The 20318-nt window shown below is 51.7% G+C and overlaps 2 protein-coding genes and 1 long non-coding RNA gene across 9 annotated transcripts in view; 2 read left to right on the top strand and 1 right to left on the bottom strand.

Annotated features, from left to right (window-relative positions):
* Positions 1–7817, top strand: part of APOD (apolipoprotein D) — a 46579-nt gene extending 38762 nt beyond the window's left edge. For all 4 annotated transcript variants that reach the window (XM_066622555.1, XM_066622554.1, XM_066622553.1 and 1 more), the window contains 2 exons: positions 3219–3307; positions 7355–7817. In XM_066622555.1, coding sequence (XP_066478652.1) covers positions 3219–3307; positions 7355–7590 — 325 coding nt within the window. In that variant the 3' untranslated portion in view covers positions 7591–7817. The remainder of the gene's footprint in view (positions 1–3218; positions 3308–7354) is intronic.
* On the bottom strand, positions 2143–8423 carry LOC136646021 (uncharacterized). Its single transcript, XR_010794188.1, has 3 exons — positions 7585–8423; positions 3192–7506; positions 2143–2581 (listed from the first exon to the last, which is right to left on the bottom strand). It is a non-coding gene; the product is annotated as an uncharacterized lncRNA (long non-coding RNA).
* A 350-nt stretch (positions 8424–8773) lies between these two features.
* PPP1R2 (protein phosphatase 1 regulatory inhibitor subunit 2) lies at positions 8774–18748 on the top strand. Of its 4 annotated transcripts, none has more exons than XM_066622564.1 (7): positions 8774–8979; positions 9059–9166; positions 9860–9937; positions 11160–11260; positions 14249–14431; positions 14546–14572; positions 17269–18748. In XM_066622564.1, the coding sequence occupies exons 1-7, from the start codon at positions 8810–8812 to the stop codon at positions 17334–17336; spliced, it is 735 nt and encodes a 244-aa protein (XP_066478661.1). In that variant the 5' UTR covers positions 8774–8809; the 3' UTR covers positions 17337–18748. The 4 variants fall into 4 exon arrangements, with proteins under 4 accessions (XP_066478661.1, XP_066478664.1, XP_066478665.1 ...); XM_066622567.1 differs by having other exon boundaries at positions 14546–14640; XM_066622568.1 differs by lacking the exon at positions 14546–14572 and having other exon boundaries at positions 18553–18748.
* The last annotated feature ends 1570 nt before the right edge of the window (positions 18749–20318 follow it).

Below are 20318 nucleotides of genomic sequence, written 5' to 3'. Positions count from 1 at the left end.
ACCTTATAGAATTCTTTGAAAAGGTCAACAGGCATGTGGATGCGGGAGAACCCGTGGACATTATATATCTGGACTTTCAGAAGGCATTTGACACGGTCCCTCACCAAAGGCTACTGAAAAAACTCCACAGTCAGGGAATTAGAGGATAGGTCCTCTCGTGGATTGGGAACTGGTTGGAGGCCAGGAAGCAGAGAGTGGGTGTCAATGGGCAATTTTCACAATGGAGAGAGGTGAAAAGCGGTGTGCCCCAAGGATCTGTCCTGGGACCGGTGCTTTTCAACCTCTTTATAAATGACCTGGAGACAGGGTTGAGCAGTGAAGTGGCTAAGTTTGCAGACGACACCAAACTTTTCCAAGTGGTAAAGACCAGAAGTGATTGTGAGGAGCTCCAGAAGGATCTCTCCAGACTGGCAGAATGGGCAGCAAAATGGCAGATGCGCTTCAATGTCAGTAAGTGTAAAGTCATGCACATTGGGGCAAAAAATCAAAACTTTAGATATAGGCTGATGGGTTCTGAGTTGTCTGTGACAGATCAGGAGAGAGATCTTGGGGTGGTGGTGGACAGGTCGATGAAAGTGTCGACCCAATGTGCGGCGGCAGTGAAGAAGGCCAATTCTATGCTTGGGATCATTAGGAAGGGTATTGAGAACAAAACTGCTAGTATTATAATGCCGTTGTACAAATCTATGGTAAGGCCACACCTGGAGTATTGTGTCCAGTTCTGGTCGCCGCATCTCAAAAAAGACATAGTGGAAATGGAAAAGGTGCAAAAGAGAGCGACTAAGATGATTACGGGGCTGGGGCACCTTCCTTATGAGGAAAGGCTACGGCGTTTGGGCCTCTTCAGCCTAGAAAAGAGACTGTTGAGGGGGGACATGATTGAGACATACAAAATTATGCAGGGAATGGACAGAGTGGATAGGGAGATGCTCTTTACACTCTCACATAATATCAGAACCAGGGGACATCCACTAAAATTGAGTATTTCTTTAGTCAGCGTGTGGTTGATCTGTGGAACTCCTTGCCACAGGATGTGGTGATGGCATCTGGCCTGGATGCCTTTAAAAGGGGATTGGACAAGTTTCTGGAGGAATAATCCATTGTGGGTTACAAGCCATGATGTGTATGTGCAACCTCCTTATTTTAGAAATGGGCTATGCCAGATGCAAGGGAGGGCAGCAGGATGCAGGTCTCTTGTTATTTCGTGTGCTCCGTGGGGCATTTGGTGGGCCGCTGTGAGATACAGGAAGCTGGACTAGATGGGCCTATGGCCTGATCCAGTGGGGCTATTCTTATGCTCTCCCTTCTGGACAGAGAACTGGGCATGGTTGACTCACTGGGTTGATGCTTTCATTGGGATGATGGCCTCCCCTCCCCCACCCCAAGCTTTTTCCTGGTTCATCACAATCAGGTCTGACCAAATCAGCATAGATGCGAAGCTGCAATTTTGTGCCTGCAGCACTTTGCTCTTCTTGACACTGAGCCACACTGTCCTTTAGCTTTGCACAATCCGTGTTGGTTCCAACCATCCTGAACAACTTGGTGTCATCTGCAAACTTGGCCACCTTGCTGCTTACCCTGGAAATCATGTAAATTATGAACAAGTGAACAGCCCAGTTCTAGTGCAGACTCTTGGGGGACCCTCTTTCTCCAGTGCCTTTAGTGAGAATGTTGCCCATTCATTCCTATTCTGCACTTCCTGTTTATTAACCTGTTGCCCGTTCATACCGTGACCTCTCCTCTTATTCCATGACTGCTAAGTTTATTCAGGAGACGTGGAGATTTGTCAAACGCTTTCTGAATGTCCAAGAGTACAGCTGTCGTGGAAGGGGGCTCCTTAAGGAGTAGTGACCAGTTGTTGACCACACACCCTTTCTTGCTTCCCAGTCTGCATTCAATAGAGACCAGCAGCTGAATAGGGCAAAAACCTTGGTAGTTTGTATCCACTGACACCACCCCAAGCTACAGGCAGTGGGGGACCCTCTGCGAAAACCCCCTTCCAGGGCAGCACAGAACCCAAGGAATTATTATTACAAATCAAATGCACAGTAGCATCTGTAGGGTCATGAAGAGACATGACATGAACAGACATATCTGTGAACATAGATCAGACAAAAGAGTCAAAATGAAACTAGTTTATTAAAAGCCTAAGCCAAAAAGTTTGGCTGTACTTGTCGTAAGAGGTGACTAAACAGCCACTGGGTAGATGGGACGTTAGCTTGGGAAGGCAGCTCATTGGAGAGAAGGTAAACTCTGATCCTAAACCTCCACTGCCTTGTGGCTACATCCAGTTATGGAAAAGGCTTCAGGAGTCAACCTCGAGGCAAAATCTGGAGCCGGAGTCCCTGAGGCAGTTCATGGCTGAACACAGTCACGTTCTGGCAACTCCTGCGACGCCGCTGGAACCAACCGTATTGGCCTCTGCCTTTCCATTGGACCATTCCAGCGACGTGGAGAGGGGGGATTTGCTGCATGGGTAACAGCCTATCCTCCATACCTTCTTTACCCAGGCTTCGCGCACTGGAGAGGACACTCTGTTCCAGAACCACCATTCAGAGCGTGACACCATAGTCTTCCGAGACTGAAGGATGCCAACAAGCCAAAAAGAAATTAAACAAGATGGGGAGAGAAAAGTGCATAGGAAAAGTTCAGACAGGCTGACAGAGAGTGTCTGAGTTTGACTGGGAAGCATGAAGAAAAGTTTAACAAAAGGATACAGTAATCATTAACACCCAGCAGATGGAGCAGGGATGCTACTAACCCCCCTCCTAGCACTAAAACGCGGAGGCTAAATGGGGAAGTTTGTAATGGCTGGAATAAACTAGGAAACCAGGAAAAACATCATTCCTCAATGCACTCCTAAGCAGAGTCCGCAATGGAATTCCTATAAAATGCACCTGCCACAGCCTTGATGAGAGCTCATTCTGCTGGTCACACAATAGCAATATTGTACCAGCTTCACTGGCTCTTGGTCCGGTTGTTTTGGGTCCAATTCAAATGCTAGTTTTGATTGTAAGAGTTGCTTGCCTTGAAGCGTTTGGCAGTAGCTTCCCTGTCCTATCGCAACACCAGGCTTGCAGTGTAGGGGGGGGGTTGGCGGTCAGGGTGAGCTGGAGTGGGATTTGAGACAGGATCTCCCACAGCCAGGCCCACTGCTCTCTCCACTGTTCCTCACCCCCCAGTGCACTCACCCTCTGAACCTCTTGCTCTCCTCCCAGCTTGGATGGCACCGTGAACCAGATCGAGGGAGAGGCCTTTCCAGCAGATCGCAACGAACCAGCTAAGCTGCAAGTGAAGTTCAACTGGTGTAAGTGGGGTGTGGCTGAGGGCCTTCTCCTGCTCCTCTCGCTGCTGCTCTCTGGGAGAAGCCTGCCTGGACGGTCTCCTGGGATCAGCCAGCAGCAGCTCTGGCACAGCCCACAGCATCCATTGAGCACAGCCAGGGCAGGCGAGTGCTGTGCCGTTCACACAAACACCCCAAGGCCCACCTTTGACTCAATGGGAATTGCTTCTAAGGGATCACATACTGGTATTTAGGCAAATTAGGAGTCCATCTGGTTGGGCGGGTTTCAAAATGTTGGTACTCTCTGCCAAAACACACTCAAGGTGCTGCATTAAGACAAATGTGGGTTTTTTTTGCGGGGACGGGTGCACTAACTCAATTGACTTTTGGCAGAAAGTGACAAAATACAAACCAAGGAACAAACCAAAAAACTTCAATCCCCATTTCTTCTTCTAAAAAATCCCTTTGCTTTCATTGACTATTTTACATCACGGAAAGCAAAACACAATAGCAACAAAACACAAGCACAGGATCACACAGCCTGTTTTGCCAGAAAGGTGACTGATAAATCTGGCAGCCTGTGAAAGGAAGCACATCCAGGAGGGCTGCAGGGCAGGGGCCATGAAGCATTTGGCAGTAGCTTCCCTGTCCTATCGCAACACCAGGCTTGCAGTGTAGGTGGGGGGGCGGGGTTGGCGGTCAGGGTGAGCTGGAGTGGGATTTGAGACAGGATCTCCCACAGCCAGGCCCACTGCTCTCTCCACTGCACTCCGGAGAGGTTCCTCACCCCCCCCCCAGCACACTCACCCTCTGAACCTCTGTCCAAATGGGAGGGTCCAAACAGGGCAAATGGCTGGGTGGTGGTTCGTGCAGATGCTGTCTCTGGAGAAAAGTGTTGGCTTTCCTTTGCCTAGCTGCAACCTGGACCACTGGTCCTGTCCAGAACAGGCAGCCCCCCTGGTCTGGGCAACTACTGGGAAGGCCGGAATCTTTCAGTGAGGGAAGGTCAGACCGGCTGCCAGCATACAAGAGACTGTAAAATTTTCATGCACGCTCTCAATGATCAGGTTTTTGACCCCTGCAAAGGATGCACAGTGATCAACGGGACCACCACAGATCCCCAGTCAAGGACATGGGGAAGGATGCCACTGCTCATGTGCCTGACCTCCCCATGCACCTTGACTGGGTTCCTTCTGGGTAAATGCAACTGACGCCTGGCCAGTGACACACAGCGCCCCAGAAGGGAAAACACATAAGGGTCACCCTTCCTCCTGCCTGGAGGGTGGACCCTAACCCTGAACCCTAACCCTCTCAAAACCTGAGTGGGAACCCGTAGAAATAGCCGAAGAGGCAAGTGCCCTGAGTAACCTCAGATCCACCAGGCCTAGACACACCATATAAGCCACAAGCAACTTGCAAGACAGCAACAGCTCTCTGCTTTGGTCTGACATGAAAGAGGTTACAGAACTTTCCCAAAGAGGTGGAATGGGTAAGGGGACCAAGTGGGCACTTTGGCCAAAGCAGGGCTTGAGATCAGAGGTGAAAATCCTATTGCAAGCCCTCCGAGGCTCTCTAGTGCGACACCTGAATGTTGTTCCTTCATTTGCCTCTGGGGTCCAGTCACCCCCCACCCCACCCCATAGCAATGTCCAGTTAACTCCACAAATGGACCACATCTCAGTTCAGCACCCTCCTTTTTATAGGGTTTGGGAGATCATGACTACCTTTCCAATTGGCTACTCCCAACAGCAGCAAACTTAACTCAGCCCTCAGAACATCTGCTAAGTGAGGTAAAGTGGATGGACCTGACCAATGGACAGATGTGAGTGAAATGTAATAGGGTGCTGGTTTCTCTTTCCAGCGCACTGCAGTAGCGGAGTCAGGAGTTGCCTAAACCCGCACTGTCAATCCACATCCTGGGGGGCTGCTACATTTCAAAGAGGCTATAGTGGAACTGGAAAAATCTTTTCTGGTACTGCAGTAACTAGGACTGATTGAGACCTATGAAGTTATGCGTGGTATGGGTAGAGTGAATGTATTTTCTCTCTTGTACAACCACCAAACCAGGGGGCATACGCTCTTGACTGGTGGGAGAGTCAGAACAAAGGAAACACTCTTGATTAAAGAACAGATAACGTCACACCAATCTTTGAAAAAGGAGGGTGAGGGGACCTGGGAAACTATAGGCCTGACATCTGTTCCAGGTAAGATAGAATCTCAAAACATAGACGAACAAGCCTTGCTGAGGGAGAATCAGCCTGGCTTCTGGAAGGGTAAGTCTGGCCTCACGAACCTTTTAGATTTAGCCCATCTCAGCAATCTCCTGAAACTACGAAGCTCCATTTCTTCTGAACTTAAGAATAAAAGAACAGCCCTGCTGGATCAGGCCATAGGACAATTAGTCCAGCTTCCTGTATCTCAGTAGCCCACCAAATGCTTCTGGGACCACACTAGACAACAGGCACAGCCTGTGTCCTGGTGCCCTCCCCTGCATCTGGAAATTAGAGACAGCCTACCTCTAAAACCAGGAGCTTGCACATACCTACCATGACTTATAACCCGTGATGAACTTTTCCTGCAGAAATTTGTCCAATCCCCTTTTAAAGGCATCTAGGCCAGATGCCATTACCACATCCTGTGGCAAAGAGTTCCACAGACCAACTACATGCTGAGTAAAGAAATATTTTCTTTAGTCTGTCCTAACTCTCCCAACACTAAATTTTAGTGAATGTCCCCTGGTTCTGGTGTTGTGTGAGAGGAAAAACAGCATCTCTCTATCCTTCCCATGCATAATTTTGTATGTTTCAAAGAACATGTCTCAAGAAGATTTGCAGCACTGGCATAGTCGTGCCAATGGGACGTGTGCTGCATCCTGCAGTTGGGTGTCACTCAAGGAGGCCTCCTCAAAGTCAGGGAATGTTTGTTCCCTTACCTCAGAGCTGCATTGTCCTTATGTCAGTGCTAGAAAGCACTGACATAAGGGGTTAGGATTGCACCCTTAAGGATATAAGAGCTCTTCAGGGTCAGGCCCAGAGCCCATCTAGTCCGGCTTGATGTATCTCACAGCTTCCCACTAGGTGCATCAGGGACAAAACACCCATAACCTGCTGCCAAGACAAAAATACCCAAGACACCCTCAGGGGCCTCCTATGGCATCAAAAACAGAGAAACCAGAAGCTGCTTTTTTGTTTTTTATCTTAAGGCTCAGTCTGAGCCTGGCAGAGGCCATGGACAGACAGACACAAGCTCTGCTGGGCTCAGAGGACCCTCTCCTTGGCTCTGGAAGGTGGGGGGGAGAGGCATTTGCTCATATCCGTGGTTTCACAGTTCTTGAATGGAACCCACGTAGATATAGAGGCACGCCTGTATTTCCATTTGCCCATTCTAACTCACTTGCCACTCAATTTTAGCACTTGCTCCCTGGTTCTGGTCTTCTGCCAGTCAAAAAAGAACTTCCCATTATTCACCCCATGTTCCCCCATCAGGTACCTTTTTTCTAGACTGAAGAGCCCCAAACTCTGTAACCTCTCCTCATAAGGAAGGTACCCCAGCCCGGTAATCATTTTGATAGTTCTCTTCTGCAGCTTCTCCAGTTCCGCTACATTCTCTGTGAAATGTGGTGACCAGAACTGAACTCCAGATGCAACATTATCATTGATTTGTGCAGTGGCATAATACTGGCCATTTCATTTTCAATCCCTTTTAAAAATTATTCCAAGCATGGAATTGGCCTTTTTTTACAGCTGCTGCACATTGGGTCAACACTTTCATGGAGCTGTCCGCCAGCACCCCAAAATCTCCCTCCTGATCCATCAGATTGTTCAGGACCCATCAGCCTATATGGAAAACGTTGATTTCTTGTGAACGTGAAAGTGCGCCACTTTATACTTGCATTGAAATGCACCTGCCATTTTGCTGCCCATTCTCTGTTTGGAGGGCTGCTCCTGGAGTTCTTCACCAGCAGGGAAAATAAATTCTAGACTGATCACAGAAGGGTCTTCCAGAGGCGGGAGCCCTGCCCTGTGCTGCCTTCTCCTCCTGATGGTCCCTCCTCTCCTCCTCTCTCTCCAGTCATGCCGGCAGCCCCTTACTGGGTCATCTCCACCGACTATGAAAACTACTCACTGGTGTACTCCTGCACAGCATTCCTTGGGCTCTTCCATGTAGATTATGCCTGGATCATGGCAAGGACTCCCCAGCTGCACCCAGAGACTGTGGAGCACCTGAAGAACATCCTCCAGTCATATGGGATCAGCACGGCCCGAATGAGACCCACTGAACAAATGAACTGCCCTCCCAACCTGTAACGCATGGAGTTGCAGGCAGCCTTCAAACTCTGGTTTTTGCTTCCTCACTTGCTGCTTTATCCAGACAGAAAAGCCTTTGCCGCTGAGTCTGGGGTAGTTTGACAGCTGCCAAGAGACTGGGGGGATGGGGTGGGACCTGCTCTGTCAACACTTGACAGAAGGCCTGTCGCTTGCTATTTACTGTGTTGATTTCAACCTTACTTTTGTGTTTCTGCTGGGAATAAACCTGTGCATCACGCAGCCTGCCTTGAGCGCCCTCCTGCTTCTTGCTCTTTCTGAAGAAGGACACTCGCCTGGCGGATGAGCAGCGCAGGGCGAAGGGACAGCAGGGGTCCCCAGCAGAGGGTGTTGCTGCCACAGGTTCTGGGCTCTGCTCTCAGGCCCGCCCGCCCGCTGGCTCCTGGGCACGCGGCTCCTGGCGGCCGAGCTGTGCCCAAAGAGACTGCAACAAAGCAGGCCCTGCTCCCGATTCCCCCTGGCCGCTCTGCGCGACGCCCGCTCCAGACTCCCTTTCCCGAGAGGCTTCCAGGCCAGGCCGTTCCACAGGCGACTCCGCCGGGCTGCGGTGCCCCCCGCCTCTCCTGCCTGCTCCCCACAGCCCGTGGGAGGCCCCGCCTGTCCCTGCTCCGCGTGGGGGGGCGGAGGCACCAGCAGGCCTGGGCGGGGGCGGCGCGGCGCTTCCTGAGCTCAGCCTGGCGCCCGGACGCGACCGCCTCTCTGCGCCCCTCCCGCAGCCACCGGGGACGGCCGCTGAGCGGGCGAGGCTTCCTGCGGCTCAGAGCAGCCCCGCGCCTCGGCGCAGGAGAGCCCGCCCCGACCTGCCAGGACGCGCGGGCGGTGGCCGGGAGTTCCACAGGCCGGCCGGCCGGCCGGGGCCGAGCGCAGGCGCGTCTCCTGCCCGCCCGCCCGCCCGCGCAGAGGGCCCTGCCCCGGCCTAGCCTGGCGCCGCGCGAGGAGGCCGCGGCTCCCCCTCCGTGCAGCGGCCAGCCGCTGAGTGCCCAGGAGCTTCCCCGCTGCCCTCGACGCGGGCGGGCGGGGGCAGGCCCGGGGGCGCCGGCTCGCCCGTCCCGCCAGCCTCCGCACGGGGCGCCGGCTCTGCGGGCGGGCTCCGCCTCGCAGCGCCCACCCCGCGGACGAGCCACGCCCCGCGCCTGTGACGTCGGGGCGGCGCCGCGCAGGCGCGGGGCGGCGGGGCGGGGCGAGAGCCGCGCTGCGTCCCATGGAGGCGAAGGCGTCGGCGGCGGGCGCCGGCAGGCCCGTCAGGGGCATCCTCAAGAACCGCTCCAGCTCCGGCGCGGGCAGCGGGGGGGCCGGGCTGGCCGCGCAGCCCCCGCCGGCCCCGCCAGCCCCGCCCCGGCCGCAGTCCCCGGGCGGCCTCGACGAGCACGGGTGGGTCCCGCGGGCGGGCGGGCGGGCGGGGCGGGAGCGCTGCGGCCGGGCCGAGGCTGAGCGACGTCTCTCTCCGCAGCAAGAAGAGCCAGAAGTGGGACGAGATGAACATCCTGGCCACCTACCACCCGGCCGGCAAGGACTACGGCCTCATGAAGATCGACGAGCCCAGCACGCCCTACCACAGGTCGGCCGGCGGCGGGGCGGGGCGGCGGGGCGGGGCCTTCCCTTCGCGGCCAGGCGGCCCAGTGCTCGCGGGCAGCCCCGCTGCTCAGCAGCGCCGCACCGCAGAGGCCTCTGGGGGCGCAGAGAGCGCAGGAGCCGAGTCTGCGCTGGGCCTGCGCAGCGTGCCCTGCCCTGCCCTGCCCTGCCCGCGTGTGGCGCTGCTCAGGAGGAAGGGCTTGCTGGGGGTCGAGCAGCGCCTCCTGCTCAGCTGTGACCTGAGCTGCTTGGCCTGCTGCCAAGCCGCGCACAGTCCAGCAGGGCAGAAGTCCAGCAGAGAGCACGGAGGGGATGGAGGGCCCCACGGTCTGTGCTCCCTTCCAGGCTCTCTGGGCACAAACACGGCAGGCGGAGCCGTCTGCGCTAATCGTGCGGCTGCTTCTCTGGGCTGAACCCCTGTTCCGGAGTTCCCTTCAGTTGGTCTTGCGGAAGATGCGGCCTGACTGTCCTCCTCTTCTGTGTGGTCCTTTAACGGGTTTTTCTGCAGCGCCCTGAGTGTCTGTGGCATGGAGTGGAAGGGAACTGCTGACATTACTTGTGGAGAGCACTGGAATGCGGCAGGATTAACTTTGGACCCACAAACAGCCTTTGAGGCTTCCGTGTACACTTAGGGGACTTGGCAGAGGACGTTCCCTTGACTGCTTGCTTCTCTTGACAGCATGGTGGGAGACGATGAAGAGGGAGCCAGCGATACAGAGTCCAACGAAGCCCTGACTGCGGATGTGCTGGCCAAAAAGTAAGAGCTCCTGGGAGCAGGGTGGCTTGAGTGTAGATCAAGTGATTTAAGGGACAGTTCTTCTAGACTTCCTTCATGTTTTTGGTTTCACAACTCTGTTCTTAGCTGGTTGTCCTGCTGTCTGTCAATTTGCTCATTCTACGTCCTCCTCAATCTCCCTCTCTCCCTGTGGAGTCCCTCAGGATACTGTTCAGGCCCCTACTATTTTCCTTTCTGCACTTGTAGTGCAGTAGGACCTTAGTCAGAGCATAGTCCTAAACTGTGCGCAGCCTACATGCTTTGTACAAACACATCTGCTTAGAGCTGAGACAAGATTATCTGGTAATTACTGGGCAAAATTGTGTTGTTCTGTGGGTGGACTGGCAACTCTCCTGTGATCAGAATGGGGAGCAGAAACTAGTGAATTGCAGTCAACCGCAGGGGTCCTTAATTGTGGGCTGGCTTTGCTTGCTCACCCACAATTGTGGTTGCCACCTTATCTCAGCCCTTTCTTTGGGAATGAGAGAGGGAAGGGTGGGGAGCATGTGTGCTGTTGATCACTTGTGCTCGGCTAAACAACCGTGCTAGTTTGCTCTTGCTACTTTGCAGCAGGAGAAGGAAGCACAGGACTGGGCCTCCAGACTGCGTTGCCTTGGTGAAACACAGCCATGACGGTCCCCTTCTTCTTTGGGACAAGAAAGGGGAGTGTCGGGCTGGACGGGGCGGAGACCACTGCTATGTGCAACTGCTGGCCTCAGCTCCCCTCTCCTGCAGGGAGCAGGACTGTGCAGGGACCCCACTCAGTTTAGTGCAGCTAAACAGGCTTTGGACACCATGCTGTCTTTTGAACCATCAAGTTCTGCCATACTGACTGCTGCATTTGGGAGGTAGAAATGACATAGAACGCAATCCTAACCCACTTTCTAGCACTGTTATAAGGGCAGTGCAGCTCCGAGGTAAGGGAACTAACATTCTCTCAATTTGAGGAGGCCTCCAAGATTGCCACCCAATTGCCGGACGCAGCACATGCCCCATTGGCACAGCTATGCCAGTGCTGCAGAGTTGGTTAGGATTTGGGCCATAGTCATTGTTCTAGCCGGTGACGTTTCAGAGTATAATCAAGTCTGATTATCAAGTGTTGATATGGTTAGGTGCATTCTTCGGTTAGTGGCTGGCTGTTGGTTCACATTGACTCTATCTTGGACTAAGGAGTCTGACTCCTCCTTACGATGTATCTGTTCAGGTTAGCAGCTGCTGCAGAAGGGAAGGGGCCCAAGATCTTGGCACAACAAGAAAGTAGCAGTGAAGAGGAGGATGATGAAGACTTGACTCCTGAAGAACTGGGTATGTCTGGCTTTGTTGCTGGGGTGTGTGTGTGATGACTCAAAGTTGCGATGTGGGGTTGGGGAAGATTCTTGCTGTTCATTCTCACAGGAGCCCTGTGAAGGATGCTGTTATTACTTCTGTTTCCCAGATAGGAAACCAAGACCATAATTGGCTGTCTTGTGTTTGGGGTGCGTAGGTTATCTGTGCCGAGGCAACTTCCACTATTCCTGTGGCTGGATAAGGGATGTGTGTCTGTGGTCTTCCAGAGGTGTTGGTTTTAATCTGGGAAAAACAGCTTTTTTTCCCCCTTAAGCCTCTGAGGCTTTTCACCCAAGTTGCTTGTCCTGACTCTTTCCGCCACAAAGGGCACTTGTTTTCTCCAAAGCTGGCAGCTTTCTGCGTAACAAATGTCACCCATTAGCCAAAGGATGCCACGAGCTTTGATGCCATGTGTGCACATTCTCACCCAAAACGTGGCATGCAGTTTATTTTACTACAGTCGAAATTGATTTCTTTCACACAGACAGAATATAAAAGTGACCCTTCAGAGAATTGTCTTTCTTGGTTTTTCATGCCAAAATTAATGACCAATTCCTGAAAAAGTAAAAAACCCTAAATTATGCAAATAAAACAACAAGCTTAAATTTTGCTCAAATGTAATTTCAATGCAAAGGCTGCTGCTGTTTGGCTTGAAGGAGGAGTTGAAAACGTGGAGTGGTCTTTGCTGTGGCAGAAGCCGCACCATTTTTGACATCCAGTTCCTTTTGCCTTCCTGCTTGGGTGGCAATCAGGGCTGAACACCCCTGTTTACAAAGGTGCTTGGCAGCAAGTGGAGTTGAGTTCCCATGGCTTGTTTTGCTAGGCAGGGGAAGGCACCTGTTGAGGAGCAACAGCATTCTCCAAGTTCCTGTGTAGATTTCATGTTGCATCATTTCCTTCGTCCGCATCAAGGACCAGCAAGGAAAGGACTACGAATTGCATGATCATCTGAGCAGAAGCAACCTTCAGAAGAGTTCTGTGGTGTTTCTGGTGTCTTCAGGTTTCTGTCCGAGGAGGAATGGGCAGATTGTCACTTTCATCTCCAGCCCACAGAAGTACTTCCTCAAGTGCTGGAAAGTTTGCAGAGCAGTTTCCCTCCAGTCTCCTGTTCTGGAGTGGCACCCTTGCCAAAGAGCTCATCGTTTTCAGCAACTTGTATAATGTTGCAGTCCAAAGTTACCTCATTTATACAGCCAAAAGCCACTGCCAAGTAACTCCTCCCTGCATTAATGGCTGCTAGTAGATCTGTTCTTGTTTTCCCTTGAGCAGGGGCCTCCAAACCCCAGCCTGTAGGCCAGATCCGGTGTTCAGGAAAAGCCGTCTCGGTATGGCACCGTGCTTTCCATCCTGCAGCCATCTTGCTCAGTCATCGCACAGCCTCGTGCTGGGCAGCCGCTTCTGATGCCTGTTGCCCCATATGCTTCCTGGGGGCAGCAGCTGCTCTGTAAGAGGTTGTGGGATGATCAGGCAAAGAGGAAGGTGACTGCGACCCAGAACAGAAAGTGCTGTGCCCAGACAGCTTTTTCTGAACACTGGGCCACGGAGACCGTTGCCCTTGAGGACACAGGATGTGGTTATGGCGTCTGGCTTAGATGCCTTTAAAAGGGGATTGGACAAATTTCTGGAGGAAAAATCCATTAGGGGTTACAAGCCATGATGCGTATGTGCAACCTCCTGATTTTAGAAATGGGCTATGTCAGAATGCCAGATGCAGGGGAGGGCACCAGGATGAGGTCTCTTGTTATCTGGTGTGCTCCCTGGGCATTTGGTGGGCCGCTGTGAGATACAGGAAGCTGGACTAGATGGGCCTATGGCCTGATCCAGTGGGGCTGTTCCTATGTTCTTATGTTTTAATTTCATGGCTGCAATCTGCATCTGCAGTGACCTTGGAGCCCAAGAAGATAAACTCTGTCATGGCTTTCATTTCTTCCCTGTCTGTGGAACTCTTTGCCACAGGATGTGGTGATGGGACCTGAAGGCCTAAATGCCTTTAAAAGGGGACTGGACAAATCTTGGAGCCCTGTGCGCAAAGGCCGACACACATCTGGGACTTGGATTTTTCTAAGCAGGAAATCTGCTGGTCAGTTCTAGCAGCATAGACAACTATGCAGTCCTGTGCTGTGGCCCATTGATTTCCATAAACTGTGGTTTGAAGGAAGACCCTGCCAGCTAATTTCTAGCAACGCAGAATTTATTTGAGATTTCCCCACCCTCTGCTGAAGCACCACTGAAACTTGCAGGTCAGTCCAAGGGAAGAGTTTGCAACACTGCCCAAAGGAGCTCGGGAGTGAGCTTGAGCAAGCTTGCAGCAGAAGGAACTGTCAGAAATGGGAGCAGCCGTTGCTGCACAGGCAACGGAAGTCGCTCCGACAGTTCAACTCTGTCTGTGTAGAACTGGTTGCTCCACGTGGGTGGCGTCTTCTGCCCCCCCAGCCTCCCTTTGTTTTTGAGGCGGGGCAGGCTGGAAAGCAGAGGAAGTGAAATCTGCAACAAAATGTAGCCCCTTCGCAGCCTTAAAGCCCACCTCCTGTAGTCACTTTTGTGTACTTGGGGAGTCTCATCAGTGTGTAGATCCCAGTTCCGTGATCCAGGGGAACCGTAGCCTTGCTTCAGACCTGATCACTGCTCAGGCACTTGAGCTTGCAGGTGACACAGGTGATGGTGACAGACAAGCGATATTGCGTCGGCGTCCTGATGGACGCAGCTGCGATGCCACCTCGGCAGTGTCTCCCTTGTGGAGAATTTTCACCTTCTCATTTGAAAACCAGAACTGCCTGTGTCTGGCCTCCAGAGGCCCAGCGTAGTTTCCGGGTGTGGAGCGCAGCCCCTGGTGGCGCATCTCTGGTTTCTTTCAGTGCTGAACTGTCAAGTGTTGTTGAGCAAACTTGTGCTCAGCCACCAAGCGCAGACCGTGGCCCCTTGGGGTGGTGCTGATGGCTGGTCATGAGTGTGTTTTCCTCTCTGCAGAGAAAAAGAGGCAGTTTGAAATGAAGAGGAAAATGCATTACAACGAGGCCCAGAACATCAAGCTGGCCAGGCAGCTGATTGAGAAGGAGCTGCGGGGTGAGGGAGGCCATGAAGAAGGTGACGACGAGGAGGATGAAGAGATGCAGGACACGGCAGATTCAGAACGTAGGAGCCCAGAGCTTGGTGAGCACTTGATTCTCCAGGCATATGTGATGGGGCCCCACCCTGGGGGGACTGGCTTCCCTGCCTGCTGTTTGAGCCAGGATGGGAGTGTGTGTGTGTGTGTGTGTTTTGCAGGGCTGGGACAGCGGTCCGGACTCGCAGGTACCTGCATGAACTCTCCATGCTGCTGCTGAGTAGCCAGGGCTTTTAATGGCCCTAGGGCACCATAGGTACTGCTGTGCTGCCTGGAGGGTGCTCCCTGTACCCATCAGAATGAGATCTGGCATTCTTGACTGTCTCCAAGCCAGCAGTTTGCATTACACCTGCTCAGCAGGCTGCTGATCTGTCTTTCCTGAGCTTGCTGCAGCCAGTTCTGCTTCTGGCAGGCCTGGCCCTTCTGGCTGTGAGGGCTGCTCTTTGAAGTGAACACCAGCACTTGCATTCCTCTCTCCTCCTCCCCCCCCCCCCCCGCCCTCACTGTGCTGCTGGCTTTGGTGCAGTTCACATGTCGCTTCAGGTGTGGGGCTCAGTCTGTGTGCCTGAGCTGTTCAGAGGGCGGTGGGCACCTGTCTCCTGAGTCAGCCATCCCATTTGTACTTGCGTTCCAGATGCCGCACCCCACAGGCAGAATGTCTCCTGCTTCAGCTTCCGTTGAGCCCGCCTGTCTCTTGAGCTTGGTGTTCCCTCCCTCCTTCCCTGCGTGTCCCTGTGAAGAAGGGGGAAAAGAAGTTTCTCCTCTTCCGAGTCCTTGCCTTTGTCTGCTTTTTTTTCCGTTGTCTTGGTGTCTGTGTAATTCTTCACATGAATAAATTGAGCATTTCTCTTTGGGATTTCAAGATCTGGTGAATGTCAGTGGAATTAAGAAAAAAAGGGGAAAGGCCAGCAGCCATGTCTGGCCTTGGCAGTCTCGCTGGCCTGACCCCTTTCTTTGCTGGCCCCTCTCTGCCAGCAGTGTCTGTGTGACCAAGTGAACCCTCACAAGCCCAGGCAAGAAGCGAGACTCGCTTCTCTCCCAGATGGGGCCCACATACCTTCTTGCCTCCATTTCTAAGGTCATGCCGTCTCACATCTGGGAGAGAAACCTGTGTTGGATAATTGGGGCGGAAGAAACCTTTCAGGATGTGGGTCAGAGTGAGAAGTGCTGGCAGGGCACCAGAGCTGCAGCAGCAGAGAGAGCTGCCAGGCATGCTTCCCCAGGAGGAGCACAGTACCTGTTGGGCTGCCTCTGGAGGAGTGTCCTGGTTGGGCTAGCAGTGCAAGGGTGCCTTGTGCAGCCCAGTCTTGTGCACAGAAGGAAGTCCCGTTGTGTTGAGCGGGCTGACTTCCAGGTGAGCTGTGTAGGAATCCAGCCCCAGAGTGCTGTGAAAGAAGCTCGTGCACGTGAAGCTGGCAGTAAGTGCCATGTTTGCTCTTGGCTCTGGGAGTCGAGTGATGGCAGGCAGGGGCTTAGATTGGCGTGAGGCTGACTTGTGTCCTGGCATATGTGTTGCTGTCACTGCAGTGGCTGTGTGAGTCGGAGGCAATGATGGGTCCAAGCAGTGACCAAGAAATGCCGCATCATGGCGGTGACTGGCTGTGGAGACCAGGAAGGCAGAAGTATCCCTCTGAGCCTGGCCCAGGTCTCTGTAACCTTCCTGCAGCCCAGCAAGGAGAACTGCTTTTGGGTGGTGGGCAAGCACCTGCTGCCTGTTGCTTCAGACCAGCTCCTTGTCAGAGCCAGTAGCCGTTGGTTGTGGTTGTCCCTGAAGGCTCCTGTGCAGTCAGCAGCATAGACCATAAGGCGGGTCATTAGCAACCCACAGTCACTGCAGCCTGGATCCTCCTGTCCTCACAGCACCCTTTTCATCAGCCTGTTACTTTTTGTCCTGCTGCTCTTTATTAGGCTAACAAGCAGAATCTTGCTAAGTTTGGTCACTGCCAGTCACATACGTGTTTCTTAATCCAAGTCTGGCAGGTGGAGATGCCTTCCTTGGAAAGCATGTTGGCCACGATAGTCAGAGTAATCAACTAATTCTGGCTGGCACTGATGAGACTTCTCACCTCTCCGCTGCTGTAAACTGATGGTTTTTTCCTTCAGGTCACAAATTCTGGCTGTTCATGGTAGCCAGCCATTTGTTGACTACTGAGCTGTTGTCCAGCAGTAAGAATGCTGCACTTTTGTATACATGTTTAAAGGATTTCAGTGTTAAACTGAATGGTATTGTGTACTAATTTAGGTTTTGTCTAAGTTAACAAAAGCATGAGACTTAAAAAAAAGAAACCAAAAAAACTGCTTTTAATCTGTGATCCATTCCATAGCTTTGTATATATTTTTTTCTAATTTGAGGCTACCTTTCTTTCCCTACATATAGTTATTTATATTAAAAGACAAATATGCTCAAATCTGTCATTTTCTGGTGCACAGTCCAAAGGTCTTTCTGAATTCCTTTTGCAATGCATGTGGTTGCAGAAATGGCAAGTGTTTTGGAGAAGCAGGAGTCCATGCCAGAGACTTTTTTCCCCTGGCATGAATTTTCATAGGTTCACCTCTTAGGGACTCTGGAAGACTCTCTGGTAAGATTGATGGAGGCGTCCAGATGAATGGAGCACGTTGCATCCCTCCCTTGCTTTAGCAATTGGCCTGTGAAATGTGGGCAGCTGGCTGAGTTCTTGGGCTGTCTGTTCCCAGAGAGGGAGGAGATCAGGGTGCTCTCACGTGTCACTTTCTTAGAGTTCCAGAGCCATCAGCCCATGGTTGAAGGCATGCTGCTGGGGTCAGTAGAGCCTGCTTGCAGGAGTGTCTCATGCCTGCCCTGCATTTGTGAAGCAAACCAGTTCCCTCTTGAGAAAACATCTCTGCTCTTCTCTCTTTTCTGCAGAATCTGTTCCTAGTGACCCACTCGAGAACATTGCACACAGCCTAGAAGAAGTCTGCTCAGGACTGTAGCAGCTGCTCAAGCCATTCCTTTGTGTTCGCCCCTGCTTCACTGCTTGGCAATTTATGGCTCATGTACTGAGGAGCAGGTCAGCTCTCACTTACGTTGCCACCAGTGGTGGTTAGGCAGATGGAGACTTCGCTGAACTGGTGTGTTCTTTTGCCTAGTGGTCCTAGAGAAGACGGCTTCATTCATAACCGGCAGTGCAGTGCTCACTTGGTGTGGGGCTGGTGCCCTTGGCATATCTGGGTCACTCCTCTGGTGAGCTGTGAAGCCTGTGAAGCAACCATGCCTCTTGGCTTTGGGGTTTGTGTTCTTTAGTTGGCACTGTGCTAGGAAGTGGCCACCTGTCCTCTTGCACCTGTGCAGGGCACTCCTCGGCCACAGGGATGACTTAGTAGAGTAGCTCTCTTCCTGCCGCCCTGCATCCTGATTGTTGGTCTATTAATTGCTCACCCTCCAGCCGCCTCAGGAGAGAGGCGCTTCCTTAGTGTTTGCAACTAAGAAAGCAAATGGGGTTTGCCTTCTACTGCGTCATTTCCCCACCTCTCGGCTGGTGCAGCAGACTGTGCAACTGCATGGCCTTGGGAGGAACCATCTTCAGCCTGGAGGTGGCTTTGTGGGGCAGGAGGGCTCGCAGAGGGAGATGCAAACCCCTTCCAAGCAGCGGGGTCTTGGTTGATGGATGCAGGGGAGGAAGACCTGAGGAATGGCCAGGTTCTCATTCTGATGATGCAAATGGAGCACATAGAAATGGAGTGTCTGCTGTGACAGTCATAATTTTGATCCAAATTTGATGTGTTGACAGGACTCTAAACTGGATCTGTTTTAAAATGATTTTTTGTCCGCTGTGTGTGCATGCGAGTGCGTGTAAAGTCTGAATAAAACCACGGAGGTTTATTTTCCAGTTATACTGAACTATGGAGCCTTTCTAAAAAACTGGGTTCTTTTTTATACTCCAAAAGAGATGTGTATAGTTCCTGCTGTGTGTAAAGTGAGGTGGGATTTTGTCACCAATGAAGCTGGTTCCATAGAAATGCAGGCGAGACAGAGCTTCCTGTAAGCTTTGGCACAGCAAGAGTGTTTCTCTCTGTCTGGTCGAGGAATTTTGTTGGTCATCTTTGCATCCTCTCATTCCCAGTGATCTTGGCTTTGAAGGAAAAAGTAATGTCCCCTACAGACGGTTTAGTTTCTCCTGAGAAGTTCTGATCAGTTGTTTATTTGTAGGGTGAGACTCATCTGTGGTACCCCGGCACAATCTTGGAATGCATGGATATGGTGACCTGCCTCCCTGGATGCCTTACTGGGCCACATCACACTTGTTCTCTTTGGCTGTCTTAGATTGTGAGCCCCACGGGCAGGGCTTGTCACTTGTGTTCTGTACAGCAGTGGCACTCAATAAATATGGTGAATAGTTGCTGAATACAGTTGGCTTTCTTCTTCAAGCCTTCTGGAGAGCCCTTCCTTGCTTTTGAAGCTCCTTCCAGCCTGTTGATCTCCTCTGCTTGCTCTCTACGGAGGCCCACTACCACCTGTGAAAGCATCCTGGCAGCCGGGCTTCTCTGGCCTGAGAAAGGGGAAAGGGATGTGCTCTGGGGGCCCAGGGTCTCTGCTCTAAAATGGGAGGACAGGATTTTCAGTGCCAGTGCCTGAGCTGCCTGGGTCTGGGGGGCTTGCTTGCTAGGCCTCTGGTTCTCTTCGAAAGCTGCTAGTTAATAAGTAAATACAATTAGTGTTATGGAAAACTGCATATGCAAAACAGAAATATAGCCGCACATCAGTCAGCAGCCAATTACCTTAAATGGAAGTCACATCACACTCAATACTAAAGCAAAGAAAAGGAAGAAGTTCTGAATAGGCTTTGCTGCGCTCACTGTAATTTCTTCAGCTTTTCCTCTGAAAGGCTAACATTGTTCATGCAATATTTTGATTACTTGTTTTTACAGTGTGGGATTTAATTTTGATCTTTGTCTCCTGATACAATACCAAAAGAGTGAACTTTATCATATAAAGAATTATTTTCTTTATAAGTCGCCTTGGGTGACCTTCGGGGAGAAAGGCAGAAAATCGAATAAATATTATTATTTCCAATTTTAATTCAGGGCTCATTCTGCTTCCACTGGCTAGCTGGCTGATCCTTGATGCCACTAGAACAGGGGTCTCCAGACTTTTCCGAATGAAGGCCACATCATATATTTCACACGTGTGGGGGCTGAAAAAATCAGTTTTATATAAATAAGAACAGCCCTGCTGGATCAGGCCACAGGCCCATCTAGTCCAGCTTCCTGTATCTCACAGCAGCCCACCAAATGCCCCAGGGAGCACACCAGATAACAAGAGACCTGTGCCTCTCTTGCATCTGACATAGCCCAGTTCTAAAATCAGGAGGTTGCACATACACATCATGTCTTCTAAGCTGTAATGGATTTTTCCTCCAGAAATTTGTTCAGTAAATAAAACAAATAATGAATAAAATTTAAGTGGATGGAATATATTTTACTCGAATGTTTTTGGCATCATCATACTTTTAAAATTTTAGAAATTGTACATGAAATGGGAATTTAGGGCCCAAACCTGTCCAATTTTTCAGCACTTGTGCAGCCACAATGCAGCCCCAAGGTAAAGGAACAAATATTCCCATACCTGAAGGAGGCCTCTGTGACTGCTGCCCCACCACAAGATGCATTGCATGCCCCATTGGCACAGCTGCACCTCCACTGGAAAATTGGAAAGGATTGGGCCCTCAGTCAGCACTCTTCAACACAATTCTGGTAGTTGACGTTTTCAATTGTAACCAACAAAACATGAAGCACAAGATTAATGGGAATGATGGAACTGAGGTTTTAATTTCAAAATATTGCTGAACTGAGGTTTCAAGCTTGAGGAGCCAATTGATAGCAAGGACTTCAAATGCTTATCAGCCAGTGAGGTGGGCACTCAGCTGTGTAACCTGGGATGCTAATCTCAAATTCACCACACTGATGGGGCATGTG

Source organism: Tiliqua scincoides, chromosome 3, assembly GCF_035046505.1.
Source record: "Tiliqua scincoides isolate rTilSci1 chromosome 3, rTilSci1.hap2, whole genome shotgun sequence".
In the NCBI taxonomy this organism is placed as follows: domain Eukaryota; kingdom Metazoa; phylum Chordata; class Lepidosauria; order Squamata; family Scincidae; genus Tiliqua; species Tiliqua scincoides.
This window is presented reverse-complemented; position numbering and strand designations above follow the sequence as displayed.

Coding starts and splice junctions, on each gene's coding strand:
- PPP1R2 (XM_066622564.1), top strand. CDS start 8,810: ATGGAGGCGAAGGCGTCGGCGGCGGGCGCCGGCAGGCCCGTCAGGGGC. Junction 11,261..14,248: donor CTTGACTCCTGAAGAACTGG/GTATGTCTGGCT, acceptor TCCTCTCTGCAG/AGAAAAAGAGGCAGTTTGAA. Junction 14,432..14,545: donor ACGTAGGAGCCCAGAGCTTG/GTGAGCACTTGA, acceptor TGTGTTTTGCAG/GGCTGGGACAGCGGTCCGGA.